Source organism: Manis javanica, chromosome 13 (genome assembly GCF_040802235.1).
Source record: "Manis javanica isolate MJ-LG chromosome 13, MJ_LKY, whole genome shotgun sequence".
Lineage (NCBI taxonomy): Eukaryota > Metazoa > Chordata > Mammalia > Pholidota > Manidae > Manis > Manis javanica.
In genome coordinates, this window is record NC_133168.1 from 53,296,897 (window position 1) to 53,320,324 (window position 23,428).

At 37.2% G+C, this 23,428-nt stretch overlaps 1 protein-coding gene across 2 annotated transcripts in view; it reads left to right on the forward strand.

Annotated features, from left to right (window-relative positions):
* The first annotated feature begins 1,988 nt into the window (after nt 1-1,988).
* The window catches only part of TBPL1 (TATA-box binding protein like 1), a 31,504-nt gene continuing 10,064 nt past the window's right edge, over nt 1,989-23,428 (forward strand). The window contains exon 1 of one of the 2 annotated variants that reach the window (XM_073219631.1): nt 1,989-2,264. In XM_073219631.1, coding sequence (XP_073075732.1) covers nt 2,143-2,264 — 122 coding nt within the window. In that variant the 5' untranslated portion in view covers nt 1,989-2,142. The remainder of the gene's footprint in view (nt 2,265-23,428) is intronic. The other variant, XM_073219632.1, reaches the window with a different exon arrangement.

Below are 23,428 nucleotides of genomic sequence, written 5' to 3' on the forward strand. Positions count from 1 at the left end.
TTGTTGACCAATTCACGACAGAAGGGAGTCCAAAGTAATTGTCAGGACTCATGTCAGGTATTTTGCTGGTCCCACAAAGAATATTGCCTCATAAAGACCTTAGAATTGGTCCCTGTTGCTGTAAAATTGATTCTTCAGTAGTAGCAGTAATCACTGGAATAGAACCTTTCCCCTATCATTTCCCTAGTAAATTGGACCATGGTACTTTACAGCTTAAAACCCTTCACTTCCCCTAGCACTTGGAACTTCCTTCTATGGTCACCAAAGGTTCGAGGCCTTAGTCTCTCTCCAACTTTAGCTCATGTCCTTCTTCCCCCTGTTTTGATCACGATGACCCATCCATGCTAATACTCCAGCATAGTAAACTCTTAGCACATCCTGTTCCCTTCGCCTGGAACACTATACACACCCCTTCTCTCCTATTCCTTTTAGATAACAGCTAACTTGTTACCTCCTAAAAGTTGTCCTCCCACTACCACACAGACATTATTTTCCTACCCATCATCCTCTTGCTCATTTTCATTGCAACGAAAACAAGCTATAATTACTTAATATTATTCAAAAAATAAGTTAGTACAGAAATGGAAACAAAATAGAAATTCCATAAGTGTACAGAGATTTTAAATGCTTGGCTATTTTTCCAAAAAGAGTGGGAAGCAAAAGATCGAGGCATCCATCCTTGGAGACCCCATAAATATTGAAATACCCCAATGAATGCGTATTCCCCAATCCCCCATTAGTCAGCCCATCTTCTCTTTCAAAATGACAGGGGCATATCATTTTTCATCCACAATTCACAGCAATCAGAGGCCAGGTATCCATCCATGAGCCTGCCTTATGGCCTTTTATTAAGTCAGAGCCATTGGCCATATGCGGGGCCAGAGGCTTCTGAATGCAGCCAAGATGGGGGTCAGAGACCCGTGTAGGCCTGGGTGTGGGGCTCCGGGGACGCCGCGAGGATCCGCAAAGCCAGATCCTCCCGGGGCCATTACTGGAGTTTCGGTCCCGCCGGCCGCGCCCTTCAGGCTACCCCCTTGAGGAACCCTGAGGGCGCGCTCCAGGCCCCAGCGCGACCGTTCAAACTGGCGAGTGTACGCCCCTCGGGGGTTCCCCGTCATTCCAGGGCCGCTTGGGCGCAGGCCGCGGAAAGGTCTCAGTGCCCAGGCTCAGGCTTCTGCGGAAGCGCCCCCCACGCCCGTCGGCCAGAGCCGCCGCTTCTCCTGCCGACGCCCCGGTGCGAGCCTGCAGCCTCCCTATCTCACCGCCTTTCCTTCCAGGATCTGGCTTTGCAGAGTAAGAGCCTCTGAAGCGCCTCCCGGCTTCAAAGGCGGAGTCCAGATCGTAAATCCAAGTTGAGTAAGGAATACCGGAGGGACAGGCGACGGAAGTGTGATCTATAAGCTCCCTGCGCCGTCTAGCTACCTACCTGTCCCCGTCTGTCGGTCCATACATCCATCACCTATCGTCTGCCAGCACTCTTATTTTAGGACTAGGATTTGAATTCCTTAATGAGAGCTTTATCGCTATTTCGTAAATTAGCACGTTTAACTGAAAAAGCAAGGTCGTTATTCAAACAGAAAATGTCTTAGAAATCTAATGACTAGCTTTGCTAATTACGTTAAATAAAGGACCTTTACTGTAAGTTGAACGAGCCAATGAGAAAGTTCTAAGGTTTAGACGAAAAAAAATTGAAGTCCATTTACGCCAGAAATAACGTACTCATGCTTGGATATAAGCCAAAAAAGTACAAGGTACACCGAAATTTTTCGAAATCTTTTAAAGCAGTTCTCCAACAAAAAAAATGTAGCCCAATTACACCCACTTCCGCATCGCCGAACCTTGCCAAGCTCATCGTTACGACGGGCCTACAAGGCGACCATGAAGGAGGAAGAGGCCGCGAGGGAAGGGGCGGGGGAAAGCGAAGGGAGCAGTGAGAGCCGGAAATGAGTGGCTAGCGAGGAATCCAGGGGCGCCCTGTCCGGTGGCGCTCTAGCCTCCGCGCGCTGACTCTATGCTCCCCCGCGTCTTGTCTATTTATTGTCGCGGGGAAGCGGGCGGCCGCCCCGTACCCGGAACAACAAAGCACGAAAGACGGAGCCCGAACCTTGGGGGCTCCTAGCAACGGGCCGGGGCGGGAGTTCCATGGATACTGGGGAGCGCGCCCGCTTCATCTTCATCCTGTTCCTCCAGCTTATCCTTCGCTTCCGAAGCCACCGGCACCAGCGCTGCCGCCGGGTTCTCTGCCGCCGCCGCCTCTTCCCACGGTAATCCCATAGGCGACCCTGCGCGGGGGCAGTGCGGGCGCCGGGGCGGCCAGAGTGCTGGGCTCGGGGCATCTGGGCGCGAGGCTGCCTGTGCGGAGCCGGGGCCGTGCTGCGGGCGGGGTGTGCGGGGGCGGAGGGCGGGAGGAGAGGCGCTCCGCTGGGGGAAATGGGTCCGGGGGCTGACGAAGGGTCCTTCTGAGGAGGATAGGGCGATATGTGGTGATCTCGTCAGGGATAACGGCGTGGGGGTGGGGCGCCACTGCCCGGGAGCGTTCTCCAGTGGGGTGCAGGATAAGAAAAGAGGTTTTATTTTTCCTGCTAGCCACTGCTGGGAAAGACAGAAGGGAGATTCCCCATCTGTCTCTGGAGCCGTCACCTACGGCAAGAGGCATCGTGCAAAGATGCTGGAGGTCCGTTGCTTTCCAGAAAACTTCCAGCGGCCTCTGCCTTGTCGGGAAGGCTCGCAAACAGCACCTTCGTCGGTTCCTCCTCCTGGCAACGCCAACAGCCCCAATTAATTTTTTTACCGTTAACCAAAATTAGCTTTGATGAAGGGTCTGGAACTGAGGAAGATAAGATGAATTGTGGGTAGAGCTAAGCAGGGATGAGAGTCGGAATAAGAGCTTAATAATAGTCTGAAAGTAAATTGAAATGGGAATGATGGTTTTTAAAACTCCTTGCGCCAAGATATGCCTCTGCGGGCTCTGTCGGTGTGCTCATCGCCGTGAGACTGCAGCCAGTCCACATCTGTGAGCTCTCCGACTGCATCTGTCACCTGCGGTTCCAAAGCGACACTGGCAGTTAACCAGGGTATTTGGGGTTAAGAGCAGTACCTTAAAATTGCCTCAAGAAAAGAAAAGGAAACAAGCTTGGTTTGGTTTTTGTGTGAATAAACTGACAGATTCCCTTGTGGAAACTGAAAAAGACATTTGTAATTAGAAGGTTCAGCTATCTTAGCATAGTCTTCAGTTTCTTTGAAAGTTTGAGAAAATGGCAGTTCATTCAAATCGATAAGGGGCTTATTACTGTGTAGATTAAGGCGTTATTCACCGTTGGGTATGCCCAGGTAAATACCAGTTTATGCTGTCTCTTTAAGCCTTACATCACTAACTGCTTAATGGTTTTATACTTTCCAAAACCATTCTAGGTCAGTAAATGAGGTTTTTTCCTGTGTCATACTGACAAGGCCACATATACATAGAACATAATATAATTTTTGTGTCCAATGGGAACAAAGCTCTTTTTATTAAATTGTAAATTAAAGATGAAAATAAAACTGATAAATTGCAAAAGTACTGTTAACCACAGCTTCTGTTTGTCCCCCACCTTTTTTGCTGAACCTGGCTTGTCTTAAACAAAGGTATCATCCTTATCTCCAGCCCCCATTTTTCATACTCTTATGCCCTCAAAATCAGAAATCAGTTTCAGAAACTGTAATGATTTGCTACTGTGTGTTTTTTATGGGTTGACTGATGTCAGAATACAAGGTTTTTAATTTTCATGAAATTAAGGTTTGATGTCTCCTGTTTAAAGGAATTTCGCATGTGTGCAAAGAGGTGTGCAGTTTCCTTTAACAAAGATGGGAAGGCTAAACATTGGAAAACTTAAAATTGCATTTTAAGACTCTCAAGAAGGAAAACCTAATGTTGTCATCTTCAGGATAATCAATCAAGGACTGTTGCTTAATCTTTTCATATAGCTGTTGTTCTGTGAAGAATATGCTTGGGGATGACCACACTTGAGGCGGTTGGATATTGAGTCCAAGAGTTTTCATAGCACATAGGCAATTTACTGAATTCCATCATTCTTAGAGCTGCCATCTCACCCACTTCACTTAGACCTTATTTCTTGTTGCCTCTCTATCCCTTCCGTGTTTGAGTGGGGTCAAGCCCAAGCTTCTGCTTTTATTAACAATCCATTTTCTGCTTTCCCTGCTCTCTGCTCCAATACTCCCAGTGTTTGGTGGTGTTTTAGTTCCTCTCCTTAACTTTATCATGACCCAGTTAGAAATGATTCTTTATACTATTTGCATTACTTCTGTTTCTTAGGGAGTTTTCAACATATGTCCTTGGCCTGTTATCCTTTTCATTAATGTTACTTTGTTGGATTTTCCTTCTGTATCCTTCTCCTTTGTTTGGAAAATTAAGTGGTAATGTTAGATGTTCATTCTGTGTAACTTGCTGTGCAGTACAGCAGGTATGCTGAGAATCAAAAGACTGTATTGAAATAAGGCATGTAAAAATATTTCAACTTCTCAGAATAAAAGGTGTTTTAGAATTCCAAGTGGTAATACTGTAATTGTGGACATAGCCACTTATTTAGAGATAAAAGAGCCTGCTGTGTGTTTTTAAATGAACCTTAGAATTTATAATTCTTATTCTAAAAATCTTTTTGTAATGTCAGTCTTTTCTGATCTTTGCATTCGAATATTTGACTGAAATTACACTTTGCCAAGTTTGAGGGAACAGTTTGATTTCCACAAGTTTTTCTTCACATAGAAAATTGTCATATCAAAATTTTTGTGGATGTACAGTAGTCCCCTTTTATCCGTAGTGTCACTTTTCATGGTTTTAGTTATCCTCAGTTAACTGAGGTCCAGAAGCAGATGATCCTCCTCCTGACATACCCTAATGCTACTCCTGATGCCCATGTCACTCACTTCAATTCATCTCATAATGTAGGCATTTTATAATCTCACATCCCTAGAGGAAGGGTGAGTACAGTACAATAAGATATTTTGAAAGACCACGTTCACATAACATTTATTGTATTGTTACAATTGTTCTATTTTATTATTAGTTTTTAATCTCTTACTGTGCCTAATTTATAAGTTAAACGTTCTCATGGGTATATAAGCATAGGAAAAATCACAGGATACATAGAGCTCAGTACTGTCTGTGATTTCAGGCATCCACTGGGCGTTCTTAGAACACATCATCCACAGATAAGAGGGAACTACTTTATATGTATATAGAATGTGTAGAATTTGCTATGAAATAGAACAAATACATATGAATTATACAGCTGAGTATTTTTGGAGTGTTATTTCTTACCATGGATGTAGCACATTATTTAAAAATCAGCAAGTATTGTCTAATCTAGTTGAGTGAATATCGGTGCTGTTTTTAGGTGAAGGAGGCCTGTAATAATCTAGTGATTGATTTTCTTCTGTTGCATCATAGACCATGTGATGAAATTGTTACTGGTTTGAAAAATAAAGTTTAAACTGATTTTAGAAGAATTTAAAGTCCAATGTTCCCACAATATCTGAGTCAAAGCCTGTAGTGCTTTGAAAACTTAGCTGTATTGTGGCATTTGAATTACTAGATAAAGGTTTCCTGAAATTTGCACCCCTATTTGTTGCACATTTTGTATACCTGATGCCACTCCAGGTGTGCGAAGCAAGATGAAAGTGCTTCTCTTCTGGTGCTTTTTTGAGCATTTGTAGGTAGCAGAGAAATGACATACATGGATACCAAAATAGGACAGACACACAGTTGAATTTTTATTTATTACATACTGCCTGGTGCTGTAGTTATTGGTGCACAGATTTTATCCTGCCTGCTAAATTAAAAGTTTCTTGAGGGTCAGGATTATATGAGTTGCCACTCTATCGTATGTTCATGTCATGTATGTGTTTCTCAAATTAACATGTTAATGGAAGGATATATATACACTTATTTTTTTTTACCTCAGGGACTTAATTAGCCCTTGAGGGGAACCTTGAGGCATCTAATCTAATTAATAATCTCATTCTTGATGCCTAAAATTTCAACTTTTTATATTGGCTGCAAGTTATAAACAGAAATTTCTCAAACATGATTGGGCTTTTTTTTTTTTTAACCCAATTCAAACAATTAAAATAATGGTTTACTGCCTTGAGTAGATACAGTATTTGCTCTTGTTACATGACTGCCACTTTGAGAAATTTCAAAAGGGAGAAAGGAGTATATGCTTCTGAGTTCTTTCCAGGCCATGTAGACAAATTTGATTTTTGTATAGTGACACAGTCACCCTTTTATTTAAAGGAGAGATGGAGTGTGTGTATTTACATAGTTGGGAAAAAGCACTATTCCAGAAGCATGTTATTAGTGGAAAAGAATCAGGTCGTATCAGAAGTTGTACTCATCTGCTCTTAAGTTGTGACTAAAGGATGATAAAATTCAGAGTTTGGTTTAAAAGGATTGTTTTGTAATGGGAAGCATGCTGCTGGGGATCCCATTAAATGTTAAAAAAAAAACACCCTGAGGTGAATTTTGGGACATTTCAGGTGTGCCTCCATGTGGGAGTCGATAATGAGACGGTTTAAAATTTCACCAAAAAAATTGACCGTCAACTTTGAACATGGAGTATTCATCCCTCAAGAAAGAATAACAAAAATTAGATTGTATCTTAAGGACAGACTTTTATCAGGACATGTGGATGACTCTTAGTACTTTAATTGTGTTTAGCACCATAGACAGCTGTCTGTAGGCATTGGTCCATCGTGTGTGTTTGTTTTTTGATTCACTAGGTGAGAACTCAGAACATTTCAAAAGAAGTAAAAATTTGTTTTTATTAATTAAATGGTTCTAAAGAATCAGGTGTTTGCTCTGTGAGACAAAACGGTTTTAATCAAAATCAGTTAATGCTTCTTGGAATTTAGGGTAGTATAGTGCCAAACAGTATGGACTCTGGATACAGGCTGCCTGTGCTCAGCATGGTGGATCTGCTGCTGCTTAGTGGTAAGGCCTTGAACAACTTATTTCACTGCCTTGATTCCCCAGTTTCTTCATCTACAGTATGCGGTTAATATTAGACTACCTCTTAGGGTTGCTATGAGAATTAAGTGCACTTAGAACAATACCCAGCATAATTAGCTGAAAAAATATTAGCTGGTGCTAGTAGCAGTGGTACTAGGTAGTATATTAAATGTGAACCATTTAGCACTTGAATGCTTTGTTTCTTTCATTTGGAGGGTTTCTATTAAAGCATTGAAGTTCTTTCTTTGTGATCACTGACTATTGGACTCATCTCTGCTCTTAGGTTTTGGGAGAGGGAAGCACTCTTGTGTTAATTTTGAATTGTCACAGAGGCATCTGGTTATCTCTTATGGCAGATGGACTAAGTAAAAAGAGACATCTCTATTTCTCAGAAAAGGAAGGCCAACAAAGCCTGGTCTGGCACTGTGCTGCAGCTGTTAAAACGCTATTTCCCTGTGGACTTGACTGCTTGTTTAGCTGCGTGTTACTTTTGAGTAAAAGGAATAGACCCCAATGGTTTCACTTAGCACAATTAGTCTTTCTTTCAAAGACACTTTTTTTTTTTACTTGTATAACCTCAAGTGATGGTAAACTTGAAACTTGTTGGTATCATTGTCAAGCCATTTAACTTAAGTTTTATGAGTCGCCATAAATGTTCTCCATAGTAGCTTTCTTGTAATTTTAAAAGTAGCTGAAACTGGGTCTCTGTTCCAATAATTCAAGTGGCTAAAGAAGGACTGCATAAGCTTACAAAATTATTTGCTTATGGTAGGGCTAACATCAGCTACTGAGGCTACCTAATCAGGGGAATTACTTGATAATTGTAGCTTTGTTTAGGCTGCTATTGAAATGGCTAACTTTTTGAAGTCCAAATATTTTAGTTTAGTTGTGTAGACATTTGAAACTGCCAACTAGAAAATAAATATTTGTTTAAATACAATGAATTACAAACTGTTTGTTCCTATTTTGGCTAATATCCACTTCTTGGTTTTTATTTGAAATAATATTTCATAAAATATGTATTATAGAAGTTTATGTAAAATATTAACAGTTTGTTATGCTTTAAATGTACAGGGGTAAAGCTTATAATTCCTTCTATATTGTGCTGTTTTTGTTTATCTGTGATAGTTGGTTTTTAAATTCCCTGTCCTCCACCCAAGAAGACTGGCAAATATGCTTGTATTTAGAGGTGTAGCTTTTGTTTTTCTGTTTAAAGAGACTGAAGTTTACTGATACTGTTATTTTAGTTGAGTAATAACTACATTGCCAGAACATATTTAGTATTGCTATAATACTGTTAACATTATTCCTAAAGCCATCATGGATTCTAAATCTAAAAATACTGAGATAAGAAGGGAACTATTATGGGTAATTCATCTACACACACACCTCTTAGGGTGTGTTTTAGATATCCTTTAGTTTTAGATATTCTAAGGACTGTGTTGGGAGATTTCTAGGAAAGCACGTCTCCAAGGTGTCAGTACTTTTGTCCAGAATGAAACCTGCCTATTTTGAGATAAAAGTCTAACATGTTGTTAATGTTTCCATGTTCTCTTCTCTCACTTTCTCAGTGACAGATGTTTCAGTCCTTCAAATATGAAGATAATAAAGCTAATGTAAATGCAACTATGAAGATAGGAACTTGGTTTATAACTGTGGTCAACATTTATAAACATCATGGTTTGAACCTCACCTAAGATTCATAGTGAACTGGAAGCTTTTGTGGAACAAAAACCACCCCTTTCTTTTTAATTTGCCAGATACTTTTGTTGAGCCACGAAGCCTTTTTACTCTTGCTTACAGTGACAGTGAGCTTCTTGGTATCTCTAGTGACTGTGTAAGTGCAACCTTGTGACACTGTAATTAGCATCTCTTAACTGCGTGTGGGTTGACCATATTCAAGTAATCTTTGCTGGTGGCGGCTTAGGGTGGTTGTAGGAGGCACAACCATATTGAAGGCACAGTTACCAGTCCTTTAGACCTTCCTCAACACACACTTGAGTTTGTTTGTTAGGTTTTTTTTTTGGTGGTTGTGGGTGGGAGACTTGAGGTAAGGGATGTAACACAGCTCAACAGTTCACAACTCATGAAAAGCTATACAAGTAATACCTTTATCATCTCAGCAGCATGTTGGTACTGTGAATCTTTAGGTTAGTATAGCAGAAAAAATCTTCAGCTAGCCAGTAATCTTTAAAATTCTGCTTCAGTGCATAGTGCAGAACTGCTTGGACAGTTGTTTGTGTGTACATTGAGAATTTAATTTACTCTTTAGGCTTTTTGTTTTGGGCCTTGTAAAATTGGAAGATGTCTGAAACCAAATTCTTAGTTTTTTTGTGTTTTGTCCCCGCTTTCACTTTGTAAAGAAAGGGATGGTGTCTTTATCGTCAAACCCTATTTATTTGGGTGGTTAATATGACGCAAGTAACTGCAGGGGTAGCCTGTCTGTAACAAGCTATCATGGAATGAACTCCTCAGTATATGGATGTATTAGGACTTTGAGTGGTGAAATGGAGAGTAACTCTTAGAGGAGAGGAAAGGGAGTATATTTCACAAGTGGTGAGAATCTGTATGTGTGTTTTAATTAAAATAATTATTTCCTTATATCAGAAATGTATTATATTTCTGTTTTTGTAAAAGCTCCTAGACCACAGTTGCCCTTTAGGGTTTGGGAGTCTCAACTAAAACCAATAACTCAAGTGCAGAAACACTAAGCAGAACATACCAGAAAATGAAGTAAGGAAATAATAGGATAATGTTGGAGAACTTGAGTGGTTTGGGGCTAGGATTCTTACTGTTATAGTGAGAAATGTCTGTTCTTCCACTTACTCCGCAACTCCATAATACTCTTTCGATTGTTCTTGAAGTACTCATTTAATGCAACTCTTTATTGAGTTGATGATGAAGTGCCAGCCACTAAGCCAAATTCTGAAGATACACAGTTATGTTAAGCAGTTCACTCTAAGGAGCTTGGTGCCTACAGGCTAGCAGACAGTTGTAATGCACACAGACAGTATCTTTGGAGGGCTTGGGGCTCTCCTCTGTGTTTCATAAGACTGGCTCCTCCTTATTCAAGATGTCATTTTAGAAATAATTCCTCATTTCTGAGGAAGTTAAGCGGCCTTCCTGGATCATTCCCCCTTAAGTTTCTTTTGTGTCATCTTTATTTCCTTTATAATGTAGATCACATTTTCTAATTATTTTAATTGCTTGTCTGTTTGTTGTCAGATTTTTCCAGTGGACTACAGCTGCCATGAGAGTTGCTTACTTGGCCATGTTGTTCCAAGCTGTATTCCTCATTCCAGCCACAGAGCGAGCTTGGTCCACATCAGTTGTATATGAAATGACTGCAATTATGAGTACAAGTTTGTTAGTTGAAAGAGTGGGGAAAGGGCACCTTAGGCAATTATAAAATCCAGAAAGAGACTGTTCTTAAAAGGGGAATGGTAAAAAATTAAGACTATTGAGGTGTGTTGGAAGTGAAAGATAAGGTTACAAAAGGTAAATGAGAAATGTGAAGCTCACTGCTTTTCATGCCAGGTAAGTTAGATTCTATTTTGTCCATGAAAGAGCCAACAGATGTTTCTTTAAGCAGGCGTGTGGCACAATTAGGAAGGTCATTTGGGTGGCTTATTGGGCAGGTGGACTAGATTGTGGAGACTGCAAGCAGAGAGCTCCATTGGAAGGCTGTAGCTAGAATGACATGTAAAAGCCTGAAACACTCATGCTTTGGATGCAGAAAAGAAGCTAGATGAGAAATTAACTGGGGATAGGAGAAAAAAAGAAATGAAGGATGATCCTGAAATTTCTGTTTCAGGTGTATCTGTTGGGTGGTGGCTTCATTAACTAAAATTCAGAATCTAGAGACAGCAAGTATTTCTGAAGGTATTAATTAATTTTGGATGTATTGATTAGTTTAATAAATATGCCTGACAGGAATGTGGATGCAGACCTCTGATAGGTCAGAATTGATGACAGGAACCATAAATTCACGGATAGCTTTAATGCTGTGATTTGTAACCTTCAGGGATCTTAAGTTCATTCAGGAATATGAAGAAAACAGTGGCCTCCTCAGGAACACATCAGATTTGTGGTATATAATCTCAAGAGACTCCTCACCTGTGATATGTAGTGGAACCTGTTGTTGAGCTTTTCAAGGACTTAATGAAAGTCATGGACTTTCATTAAGAACCTCTTTTAAAAAGCAGATGGAGAAGTATTTGATACGGGAGAAAAACCTAGGAAAGGTGCTTGAGGAGCCAAGTAGTAGAGAATGGTAAGGGAGGATTTTGAGAATCAGTTCCCAGTGCTTTATGCTCTGGAGAGGTCCTGGAAGAGGGAGTTTGAGCTGTAACATTGGATCCAGCCATGAGCCCTTCCTAACGTTTCATACGTTCATTCATGCAATGGCAGAAGGTAGACTGTGATGGTTTGGGGCGTAAATCTGAGTTGAAGAAATAAGACTTCTGAGTGCAGAAATCTTGATGTTCTCTATGATAAACAGCCCTGATAGCAGAATGTAGCCCATTTTAAGGACCTAGAAGGGAAATTCCATTATTTTGATGACATACTGTGGCGTTTCAGCCCACTGTTTCTTAGCTGGCTACCCATTAGAAACAACTTGGAAATGTTTTAAAACATTATTTAAGTAGCCTGCAAAGGTTAGTCACTGAGCATCTCCGGGGATTGAGCCTCTTCATAGTTTTTATTTGTGTATTTTATGTCTTGGTTTGTCTATTTTCTTATAAGGTTCCAGTACTTAAGAACCAGTATTCTAATCAGAAACTTCTTTATCACTCCTCTGTGTTCTATGTAAGAATCCTTTTAATTCGTTATTATCTAATTACTGCTTATAGGTTTGCCCTTTATATAAAATGTCTGCTCTAGTGTGCTAGTTTCAAATCAGTGTCTTTTAGCCTTTCTCACAGATCTTAGTTTCCAATTTAAAAATTTTTATGGCTGTCTTCTGATCTTTCTTCAGATTCTTCATATTTATCTTTTTTGAGTGACACAGCCCTCAATCGATCAAAAATCTTATCTGAGTAAAAAAAGTTCTGAGTAAAACAAGTAATGGTGCTTACATGTGGAAAGAGTATTCATTCTGTAATTCCGTTTACTTTTATATAAGTATGTTTCATTTTTTACTAAATACTAAAAACTATTTCTTAAGTAGAAAAGTTTGAACTTAATGCAGTTTTCCAGCTAGTGAATTTCATAATGTTATCTTTCTTTTGTTAAAATGGCAGTCATGCATGACATGGACCCCAAACAGATTGTCTACACTAGAGCAGACATTTTATATAAAGGGTAAACCTATAAGCAGTTGAAAGGAGACTGTCAGGTAGGAAACTTCACCCTGTTGTGCTTTCACCTTACAGTGCTTTCTTTTGATTAAATTCTTGATGAGCTGTTACTCTTTAAAGTTTGAACCCCAAATTTCATACCTTTGAAATAAAAATCAGAACACAGAGAATTTTGCATTATATGCCTGCCAGCCCTGACACCAACCAGAAACTGAAAGAGGGTTTATACAGTTCGTTAGCTATTTAGTGAATTAATAATCACACTTGCAAAGAAAATAATCTTTAAAAAACTATGCTGTATTATTAGCATCAGCTTCATGTCTAAATTAGTCTTACAAATTGTAGTTACTATGGGTAACGTAGGACAAATACCAAGATTCTCTATGAAGAGATAAACTTCCTAGTTTTTTAAATGATAGTACATAATATAAGGAAATAGGGACTCATCTAAGACCTGCTGGAGAAAACTGATGCCTTACACTTGAAATGAAATGGACATGATTAATTTACACTTACAATGAAATGAACTTTATTGTAATTTAGTATCTAAACCTGTTGTCTTTCCAGTTTTTCTATTTTTGCAGGCTAAGTAAAAGTCAAGTGTCTGTTTTGTAATTTGTAGTAGACTTGGTCACATTCTTTTTCCCTGCCTCTTCCTATTCCCATTCTCTCCCAACCTCAGTGTCACCTATTCCCGACAAACCCACAAGCAATCAAGTACTGTTTGTTTTGGTTTGAAATGACTTTGTTATTATTAGAGACTTTTTTTAATTCACCGTTAAATGTACTTGTTTTTTTAATACTAATTTCATTTACCAGATACATCAAAATCATATTCTTTATTCCTTGCTTTTAGACCTAGAATATGATCTGTTTTTGTGCTCTAAATTTGGAGGACCCCAATGAGTAATTGGAAATTCTTTCCACTTTGGAATATTTCTCTGTCCGTGGAAGATGAAGAAATGAGGTGGTAGTCAGTAACAGTGGGAATAGCTAAATTTGAATGCTTACTATGTGCAAGTGCTGTGCCACATGCTTTGTGTGAAATTTCAATTTTCACAACACTGTGATAGGTGCTGTTATTGCCTTATTTTATAGATGAAGACATTGAGGCACAAATGTGTTAAATAACCAGTACCCAGGGTCACACAACTGTTAATTGGGTAGATCGGGTAGTCTGGTTTTTAGCCCAAGGAGTCTGCTCCAGAGTCTGAGTTCTTAAACTTGTGTGTGTGTGTGTGTGTGTGTGTGTGTGTGTGTGTGTGTGTGTGTGCATTCACACATTGCTTTTTAATCATTTCAAGCTAACAGTTTAGCTCTTGCAGACATTTTGTTGAATGTTTTTCATGCTTGGGAACTGTACTAAGGCTTGGGTACAAAAACAAGATTTGATCATGTGTCTGAGGAGCTTAATTGTCTACCAAGGAGACATGAATAGGAAATCTCACTGTAGTGTGGGAAATTGTGATAGTGGTATACATGGCAATATGGTAATAGGACTCAGAGAGAGAGAGTCCGACTCAATCTTGGGGATCAAATGTTTTAGTCCCTTTGATTTCTTATTTTATCCATCATAGTTTCGATTACCTTCTATACTAGGGTCTCCAAATTTTCTCCTCCAATCTAAACCTAGATCTGTCGACTCTTATCTCATTGTCTCTTCTCTATCCTCTTTGATGTCCACTTATTCCTTCAACTCAGGATTCAGAACTGTGTCTTTACCCCACTTCCTTTTCCCATTTCCCTGGCAACCCTTCTGTCCCTCCAAACCTGGAGTCATCCTCCATCTCCCTTTTCCTGTCCTCTGTATCAGTCACAAAGCTCTGTTCACTCTGTCTCTTAAAAATATCTCTCTTCTACCTACCTCCTTTCATCTTCATCCACTGTCACTGGGTCCTGACTACTCTCCTCTCTTACCAGGACTGCTGAACTAGACCCTGACTTTCCTGCCCATTCTTGTCTTCCAGTCCATTCTCCCATAACAGAAGTAGCAGTGATACATTTTTAAAAAGTAAATATATTATGTCATTTCTTGCTTCTCTTTTTGCTCACCATTGCTCTTGGGATAGATAGGAAAATTCTTAGCATCACCTAGAAGGCATGATCTGATCCCTCTGCATCTCCAGCTTGGTCTTGTGCCACTTACCCTTTTCCACTCCAGCCGTGCTGGCTCTCCTTCAGCTCTGAACAGTTCTTAATCTTAACTCACCTTCGAGCTGAGAACACCTGCTCTTCTTCTACCAGGTCTTGTTCACTCCCAGATCCCTATCTCCTAGAATGGGGCCTGACACTTAGATTTCCAGATCATTGTTACAGAATTGATTGAAAGAAGGTGATACTGAGCTGCAGAACAAATAGGAGTGAGCCACGTGTAGAAGTGGAGAGAAATCATTTTTATCAGGAGGAATAGTATAAGCAGGCAAAAGGTTACTCTGTTTTACATGTAAGAACTTGTATAAATCAATCGGTAGGAAATCTTAGAAGGAAAATGAACAAAGAGACAGTTAACACAGTAAATACAAGTTGTTAGTAATATTCGAAATATACAACTCATTAGTATTCAGAAAAATCAATTGAATATTGCAATTTTTTTGTATCTCAGGTTGTCACATAAGATTTTTACAGTCTTTTGTTTGACTAGGTATGACAGCATATGCATATGATCCCAATCTTGGGTAATAGGCCCAGATAAAAATAAGGATTTAGCAGCCTAAAAGCATGTGCCTATGTGAGCACAGACAAAGAAAAAAACAAATTTAATAATGAGCACTGTGGTAGGATTATGGGTGACTTCTTTTTCTCTGAGTATTTCTTATGTTATCAGAAAATGACATGCTATTTTCTCTTAAAATCACACATTAAGACCATTTATTTGAAATACTAAGAAATCTATCCAAAATAAATTTTGCTTTTACATAATAAGGAATCAATATGCCAGATTTTTCATCTTTGCATTTGAATCATGAAATTTCTAATTGTATGAAGTAAAGTACAGTTTTTTTCTCATTATCCATAAAAGTATATTAGGTAATATGCTAGCATTGACTAATATGACGTTGCCTTAGTTGAACATACTATAGTCTGTGGGGTACTCATTAATCCCTCAAAACAATCATGTGGTGAGTAAATGGTGGTGTTTGCATTTTACAAATAAGGATAGGGACTGTTCAGAGCTAGCCTGCCATCACAATTTCCCATTAGTTCAGAGCTAGCCCACTATCACATAGCTTCCATTATGATTCACCTTAGCATCCAAGTTTTCTTAGTTTACAGATATATTTAGTACCTGTTGAAATAGTGGAATTCCTAAGTAGGCTACTGTTCAAAAAATAGGAATAGGTATTAGATTATGTATTAATAAATTGCAAAATACTTCATTTTTTCAATTAGAACTTTTTCATGACAGTGTAAACCATTGGCTTTCCTTAAACATTCATGCAGAAAATCAGTATCATTTGAGTTTTCCTCCACCATGTTTTAGGCACCATTGCAAATATTTTTATTGATAAGACATAAAGTATATTCCTCCTTACTGTTTTTTTTTTTTTAATAGTTGCTGGCAACCCTCAAAATGTTAATTTCCATTAAAAAACAGTATCTTTTTAGTTAATACAGATTTTAAAAAATTGTAACAGTTCATTCTGATGCAGGTTAGTCACATGAATGCTACCTGTTTACCAGTCTAAAGAACTGGAATTTAGATTGAGTCATAGTTAGGTGGAGACATGCAATAAAGATAGTTTAACTTTCTGTTTAATGTAACAATGTGTTTGTATATCAAAAACTTCTGCTTTTACTTAAGCATTTGTTAAATGTTTTATATAATATGGGTGGGATAATATATAATCCGTTCCTTTGGGTAAAACAAGGATTTTTATTGCTAGACCTACTGTTGGTAAAATTTTCTTCATTTGGCTAGAATGCAAAAATGTCATCCCTAAGTACTGGCTCCTAAAGTACGTGCTCTTGTGCCGTGCACAGAAATGTCCTCGTGATAGAATGCCACCCTGCCAAACAAGTTAAACGTTTTGCAGTTGGTCATCTACCTACCTCTGTTACTGTCTCTTGGTGCATCCAGTTTGCTCCCTTTACTCTCCCTCTGAACACAAATGCATGCTAAAGGGAAAGTGGGAAATTCAGAATGGGGATGTTAATTTAACCTAACTTAAGAGCTCTAGAATTAAAATTGAACTTTGTCTCTAGTATGTCTTCACCTCAGATGCTAGAATCTAAGATTTTAAAATTAGATGGAATCTTAGAAGCCATCTAGTCTCATCTCTCGCCCAGTAAAAGACTTATTCTACAGCATTCCTGTTGTTAATTTTCTAGCACTACCTCCTGTTTTTTGGCATGTATCTTCTGTGCAGCCCACACATTTGCAGTTATTTTGTTTTTTGGTGTCTTCATGAGATCTGCTTTCCTGTGGTGACTTTAATTGGTTCTATCAGTTGCCTTTTTTATTCAGATATTTAAGAACAACTGCTATCTTTCCCTTCTTGTGCTAAGTGTCCTGAGACTTCTCTCACACAATTATTTTTATATCATACCATCCTACTTTCCTCTGGATATCTAGGTATCAGTGCCCTCTTTAAATGATATGATTAGAATAAATAGGATAGTCTAGATGTTTCATTAGGAGAAGCTATTACTTCCTTTGCTCTGGATACTCTTGTCTAACCTAGGGTTGGTTGGTTGTTTGTTTTTTAAGTAATACAATTACAGCTTCATGTTGTCTTAGTATGACCTATTGTGAAGTTAAAATTTTTTTCTTAAATAGCTTTTAAAATTATTACGGGAACTGTCAGACAGAAATGTAGGGTCAGTAGTGTAATTAACAACCATATAGCTCCTAGATTTAACAATTATTAGGAGATGAAGTATTTTTTTGGTCCTAAAACATAGTTGCACATATTACCAAATCTATTCTGTACCTCAGAATAGATTGTCCAGATTTGTTTGGTCATGTGGCAAGATTCCAGATATTGAGGGAGTTTTCTGAAACTTTAATCAGATCTATTTGTTACTGAGTTACTCAGTAAAAAATACCTGTTTTTAAAGGTAAATTATAAACATGACATTCTTCTTGAATATTTATATGCATCTCTAAAATATAAGCATGTGTCTACATAACCACTCTATTATTTCACCCAACAAAATTAGCAGTGATTCCCTAATATCTGTTACTCAGATCCATATTCATATTTTCCTCAAATATTTCTTAACAGCTTGTTTGTTCAAACCAGGATCCAGTCAACATCCATGATACACAGACATTTGTTCATTTTAATAAAAATGTGGGCTTAATATTTGTCAGGGTTAAATTTTCTTTTATTGATACTGCCTCAATACCAGCATACTTTTTCTTAAAAGGAGCAGATTGTAACTGTTTTAGGCCTGTGGATCATTTGGTCTTTGTCACAGCTACTCAGTTGTGCCACATAGTCATTAGGTAAACACATGAGCATAGGTTTTACATTCCGATAAAACTTTTTATAAAACAGCCACTACCCCATTATCTGTAGCTTGCTGACCCCTGCCTAACCAACCTATTATGGTCTTGATTTTTTTCCATCTGTTAATATGACTGTTCACAAATTTTGTGTCAATTCATTAAATGCTATTTGGTTACGATATTCAACTACCTGTGAATCCATCAAACAGTAATAGCTACCCTTTAATAACCACATGCTGTATGTTATGCTCTGTACTTGATATAGAGAATCATATTTAATTCTTAAAAGCACCCTAGGAGGTGCAATGATATCACCTATTTCCAGAAGAGAAAATTAAGGTTTTTCTGCTGTACTATTAAACAGATATGAAAGAACACCCTACTTCTAAAAGACAAAATGTTAGCACAGCTGCTGGCATATGGTGGGAGAGTCAAATAATCTGTTGGAATCTGGACACCAAATGTGTTTCCTAATCTGCTGTTTTGGGAGCTTTATGAAGAATATGAAGTTAGTGTGGGTGGCCTGTCTTACTCTCAGAAAAGAAAGATCTCTAGGATAGCCCAAGGTTTCATTTGGTGTTTGCAAATTGGTCAAAATCTAGTCTTGTACTTAATGTCATTTCTCAGACCATAGGTGCTAATTTGGTGGTTCAACCTTTTGAAGGCCCCTTTATACTTAAAGCAGCTAGATTCCATTTTTCTGTATGCTTGGGTTTATTTAGTTTATTGTTTTGGCTTTTAATTATGGTTTAGGGTTATTTTTGCCATGTTTTTATGACAGAGTTTATTGTGACCTTTCAGTTTAAGTATCTTACCTGGTGTAGAAAATTTTAAATGTAGTCATAGTCTTTGATGCCATTTGTTTTAAGAGCCAGGAGATGGCAGTGTTTTCCAGGTGATGCTTTAAAGTTGCAGTTTGTGATCGTGGCTAAAGTAGTTTTTGAATACCACTAGAAAGTCAGAGGACCTAAAACACAGACAGTGCATTCTTGTAAGTAAAATCACTGAGTGAGGAGGAAGGTGCTTCAGCTTCTCTGATGCGGTTTTTTTTTTAAACTGAAATTTTTCGATCGAGATATAATTGACACATAATATTGTATTAGTTTCAGCTGTAAAACATAATGATTTGATATTGTATATATTATGAAATGATCTCAATATGTCTAGTTAACATCCATCACCACACAGGTACAAGTTTATTTTTTCTTGGGATGAGAACTTTCAAGATTCTTTCTTAGCAGCTTTCAAATATACAATACAATATTACTAACTATAGTCACTATGCTATGTATTATATTCCTATGACTTACATATTTTATAACTTGTTTAGCCATCATTATAATGCATTTAATAGAAAACTAGAAATGTGACATTTCCTCAAGTTAAGATGGCTGCAGTTTTGAACTTTGCTTTTTATTGGAAGGAAATATTTGACAAACTCATATTAGGCATTTCCTTGAGAAACAGGACAAAACACCTGATTAAATAATGTTTTAATATTAGACCTTGGACAGTGGGAAAGTTACTGATAATTATTTCAAAGTGGAATTTATTTTTCTTATAGTAAATCTAATATATATTTGTTCTAAAAGAGAAAAATTAACTATGAAATAAATAGAAGAAAACAATTTTTTAAAAGTCACTGAGATGCCAATTCTAAGTAAAATAATTGTTAACATTTTGGCAGGTTTAAGTATATAAGTACATATGTAGATATATAAACCAAAATGAACTCATATCAAACATACAGTGTTTTTCACATTATGGACCTGTGCACCCATTTATGAAGTTTATGTAGCAGTCTGTTACATAAGATTGTGCTATCCTTTAACCGGTTACTTCTAGATGGACATGTAGGTTGTCTCTGTTATTAACAAAATTGCAATATATAATCTTATTTATGCTTTGCTGAAGATGCATTCTTACTGGTTGGCTGCAGTTCCACATATGTGCACATTTTTAATTATACTATCACATCCTGCCAGATTATCTCCTGTAGAAAGTTTTTATGAGAAAATGCTGGTGTACTCACACCTTCACCGTACTGTAAATGGTACCTCATTCTTTTAAGTTAGAATTTCCTAATTAGCAGTGAATTTAAATACCATGTATTTCTAAAGACAACTTACAAATAGTCTAAGAAAGATAATGGAAATTATTGTTGGAAAGTATTGTTATAATCAAGTGATTCTAAAACTGAAAGCATTGTGTATCCAAAAGCGGTCACACCTGAAGTACTGGGTTATAATCACCTTCAGTGTTCATACAAGGAAAGAGAAAGTTCAAAACTTAAGTATTAAGTAACCAACTTACTTTCCAATATAAGAAATTAGAAAAAGAATAGCTGTATGGAAGGAAGGAAATGATAAACATAGACAAAACTTTTAATAAATAGGGTCAAGTAACTGCTAATAATTTGTTCTTAACAAAACAGAAAAACCATTCAGCAAGATTGATGAAGGGGGGAAAAAAGCAGGAGTAACTGATACTATAATAAAAAAGAGATAAATATGCCACAGCAGAAATTTTAAAAGTTTATAAGAAAATCATGAGAAATTCTATGCCAGTAAATTAAAAATTTAGAAATGGAAAATTTCCCAGGAAAATTTAACTTTGGAAAATGAACTGAAGAAGAAATAGAAGACTTTAATTGTCTTTAAACTCTTAAAGAAATTGAATTAGTCTTTTAAAGTCCACCAAGCAAAAAAGCAAGAAGCGGGTCTAGGTGATTTTCAAATAACATCTAAACTGTCTTTTAGAGAAATTGAAAAAAAGAAACCACCCTAACTTGCCTGATGAGTCTAGGATAACCTTCATACTCAAACCAAGTAAACAGTTCAAAAAAGATTACTGCAGATGAATTCTACTTATGCACATAGATCTATCAATCCTAAATGAAATAAATATTAGCAAACCAAATCCAATGTATTAAAAAAAAATCTCTTAATTGGATTTAGGGAAATAATATATATGTAATAAGTTTAAGAGAAATATATGATAAAATACCAATTCTGAGTAAAGTTTTCCTCTGGAGTGAGCGGTGAGGATGTGATTTGGGAGAAGTATATGGGGAGGCATCAATTGTAACTTTTATTTTTTTAAACTAGGTAGTGTGTACATAGATGTTCATTGTATTATCCTTTTTGCCCTTTTGTACATCTTAAATTTTTCATATTATATTCTTAGAAGGCTTAACAGCTTTGTGAGTTTAAATGTTACTTTCAAAAACTGTTTTTTGTGGAGTTGCTTAAACATTCCTTTTTGAACTATACAAATGAGTTTAAAAATGTACATATAAACATGAAATATGATCAAGTATAATATACATACATTTTCATGGATACTGTGTTAATAAGGAGCTTATTAAAGAGAAGAAACAAGACTCTTAGCTCTTCTGTGTTCATATGAAAATTGGTAGCTTTGGAAGTTAAGTTTCAGGCTGCCTAACAAGTTTTTTCCATTTCTAGTATTAAAAGAAATAGTTTGGAATTCTAGGTAGACAAGAGATTTAATATAGACTGGAGATTGAAACTTTGGATTTTCTAGCATTCATTCACCAAATAGTAATTGGACATTGACTATGTACCAGATACGGTGTTGAGCCATGAAAATATGTAGTCCTTTAAGAAGTCTTTGACTTCAAGAAGCTCATAATTTAGTAGGGGGAATGGATGATCTAGATGTTTAACAACAGATGATAAACTTAATATTTGCAAGCAATTTGAAAGATTTCTTCCCCAGTGGGAATTAGTTTACACCATCTCTCCTATTGCAGGGCTATGTGTTTGTATGTGTGTGTGTGTGTTTAAATAAAGTTATGTGTGTCTATTTCCAGGAATAATCTAAGCCTTTTGAATTGTTTCTAAGGATATCAGTTCTTCTTTTAATGCTGAGAATAAAGTTTACCCAGGTAGACTTTTTTTCCACTGATAAGTTATTTACACTTAAAATTAGAAGGTGTATGACAGGATGGGTAGGTGGGGAGGGTAGAGAATAAAGGGACACAAAAATCTCAATCATAATATAAGTTGATCTTAGGGATTGTAGGTAGGACAGCATGGAGAATATAGCCAGTGGTTCTGTAACATCTTGCTATGTTGACAGATAATTGCACTTATTGGGGGTGAGGATTTAATAATGTGAGTAACTATTGAACTATTGTGTGTATACCTGAAACCAATATAATATTGTATATCAACTATACTTCAATAAAATAAAAAAAGTGAAGGGAAATATTATTATGAAAATGAGGGAAAAAGGAGATATGACAAGCTGTCTGATGCCCTACAGAAATTTTGATTTTTCTATTTAACTGGATTATTATTCTGGTTATCCTATTTAAAAGGGATATGATATGCTTAGCTCTATGAAGTGAATGTTTTGTTTTGTTTTGTATTTTTATTGAGGTATAATTAATATATGTTTCACATGTACAACATAATGATTCCATATTTATATATATTGTGAAATGTATGTACTGTGAATGGTGTAACAACCACCATTCTGGTCTCTGTATTTATGAGTTTTGTTTTGTTTGTCATTTGTTTTGTTTTTAGATTCCATAGATAAGTGAAATCATATGATACTTATCTTTCTTTGTGTGACTTATCTCACCTAGCACAATACCTCAAGGTCTATCCATGTTGTTGCAAATGGCAAGATTTCATTCTTTTTATGGCTGAGTAGTATTCCATTGTGTATATGTGTGTGTATGTATGTATGTATATATATATACATATGTACCATATCTCTATCCCCTCATCCATTGATAGTTTGTTTCCATTATTTTGACTATTGTAGATGATGCTGCTTATGCTGCAGTGAACATAGATGTGCATTTATTTTTTTTAAATTAGTGCCCTCATTTTCTTTGGGTAAATATCCAGAAGTAGAATTGTGGATCAAATGGTGGATCTATTTTTAATTTTTGAGAGCTCTTCATTCTGCTTTCCATAGTGGCTGTACCAGTTTACATTCCCACTGACAGTGCATGAGGGTTCCCTTTTCTCCGTGTCCTCCCCACTACTGTTATTTCTTGTCTTTTTGATGATAGCCATTCTAACAGATAAGGTGACATCTCATTGTGGTATTGATTTGCATTTGCCTGATAATTAGTGATGTCGAGCATCTTTACATGTGCTTGTTGGCCATCTATATGTCTTTGGAAAATATCCTCCAGTTTGGTCTTCCACCCAAACTGCAGGCAGCAAGAATGAAGAAGGGCGGAAACCAAAGGGGTCTCTGTTGGCTTGATTTGATCCTGCTAAGCAGACTTCCCAAAAGAGACAAAACCACTTCATTTTACATTTAATTGACCAGAGCAGCGTTATGTGATTTCTTGGACATCTATACCTATTGCCAGGGAGCGTGAAAAACGTAGTATTTTATTTCTCCCACAGTTTACCCAGCTAGACATCTATGTTTTGCTCATTGTGAAGGGTGGAATGGATATTGGGGTAAGCAACTAGGAGCCTTTACCTTACAGTTGTTTCACAATTTCTATAGGAAAATAGCAGAAAACTGGTTTTGTCCAGATGGCTCTATAGCTGGGTTGTAATATAATCATGAGAGATGGAACTAAGGAATTTCTGCTCTGCCTATTGATTTGAACTTACTTTAAAATATCTATAATGACTGTGCATCATTTTTATGTTATTATTTCCCAGATAT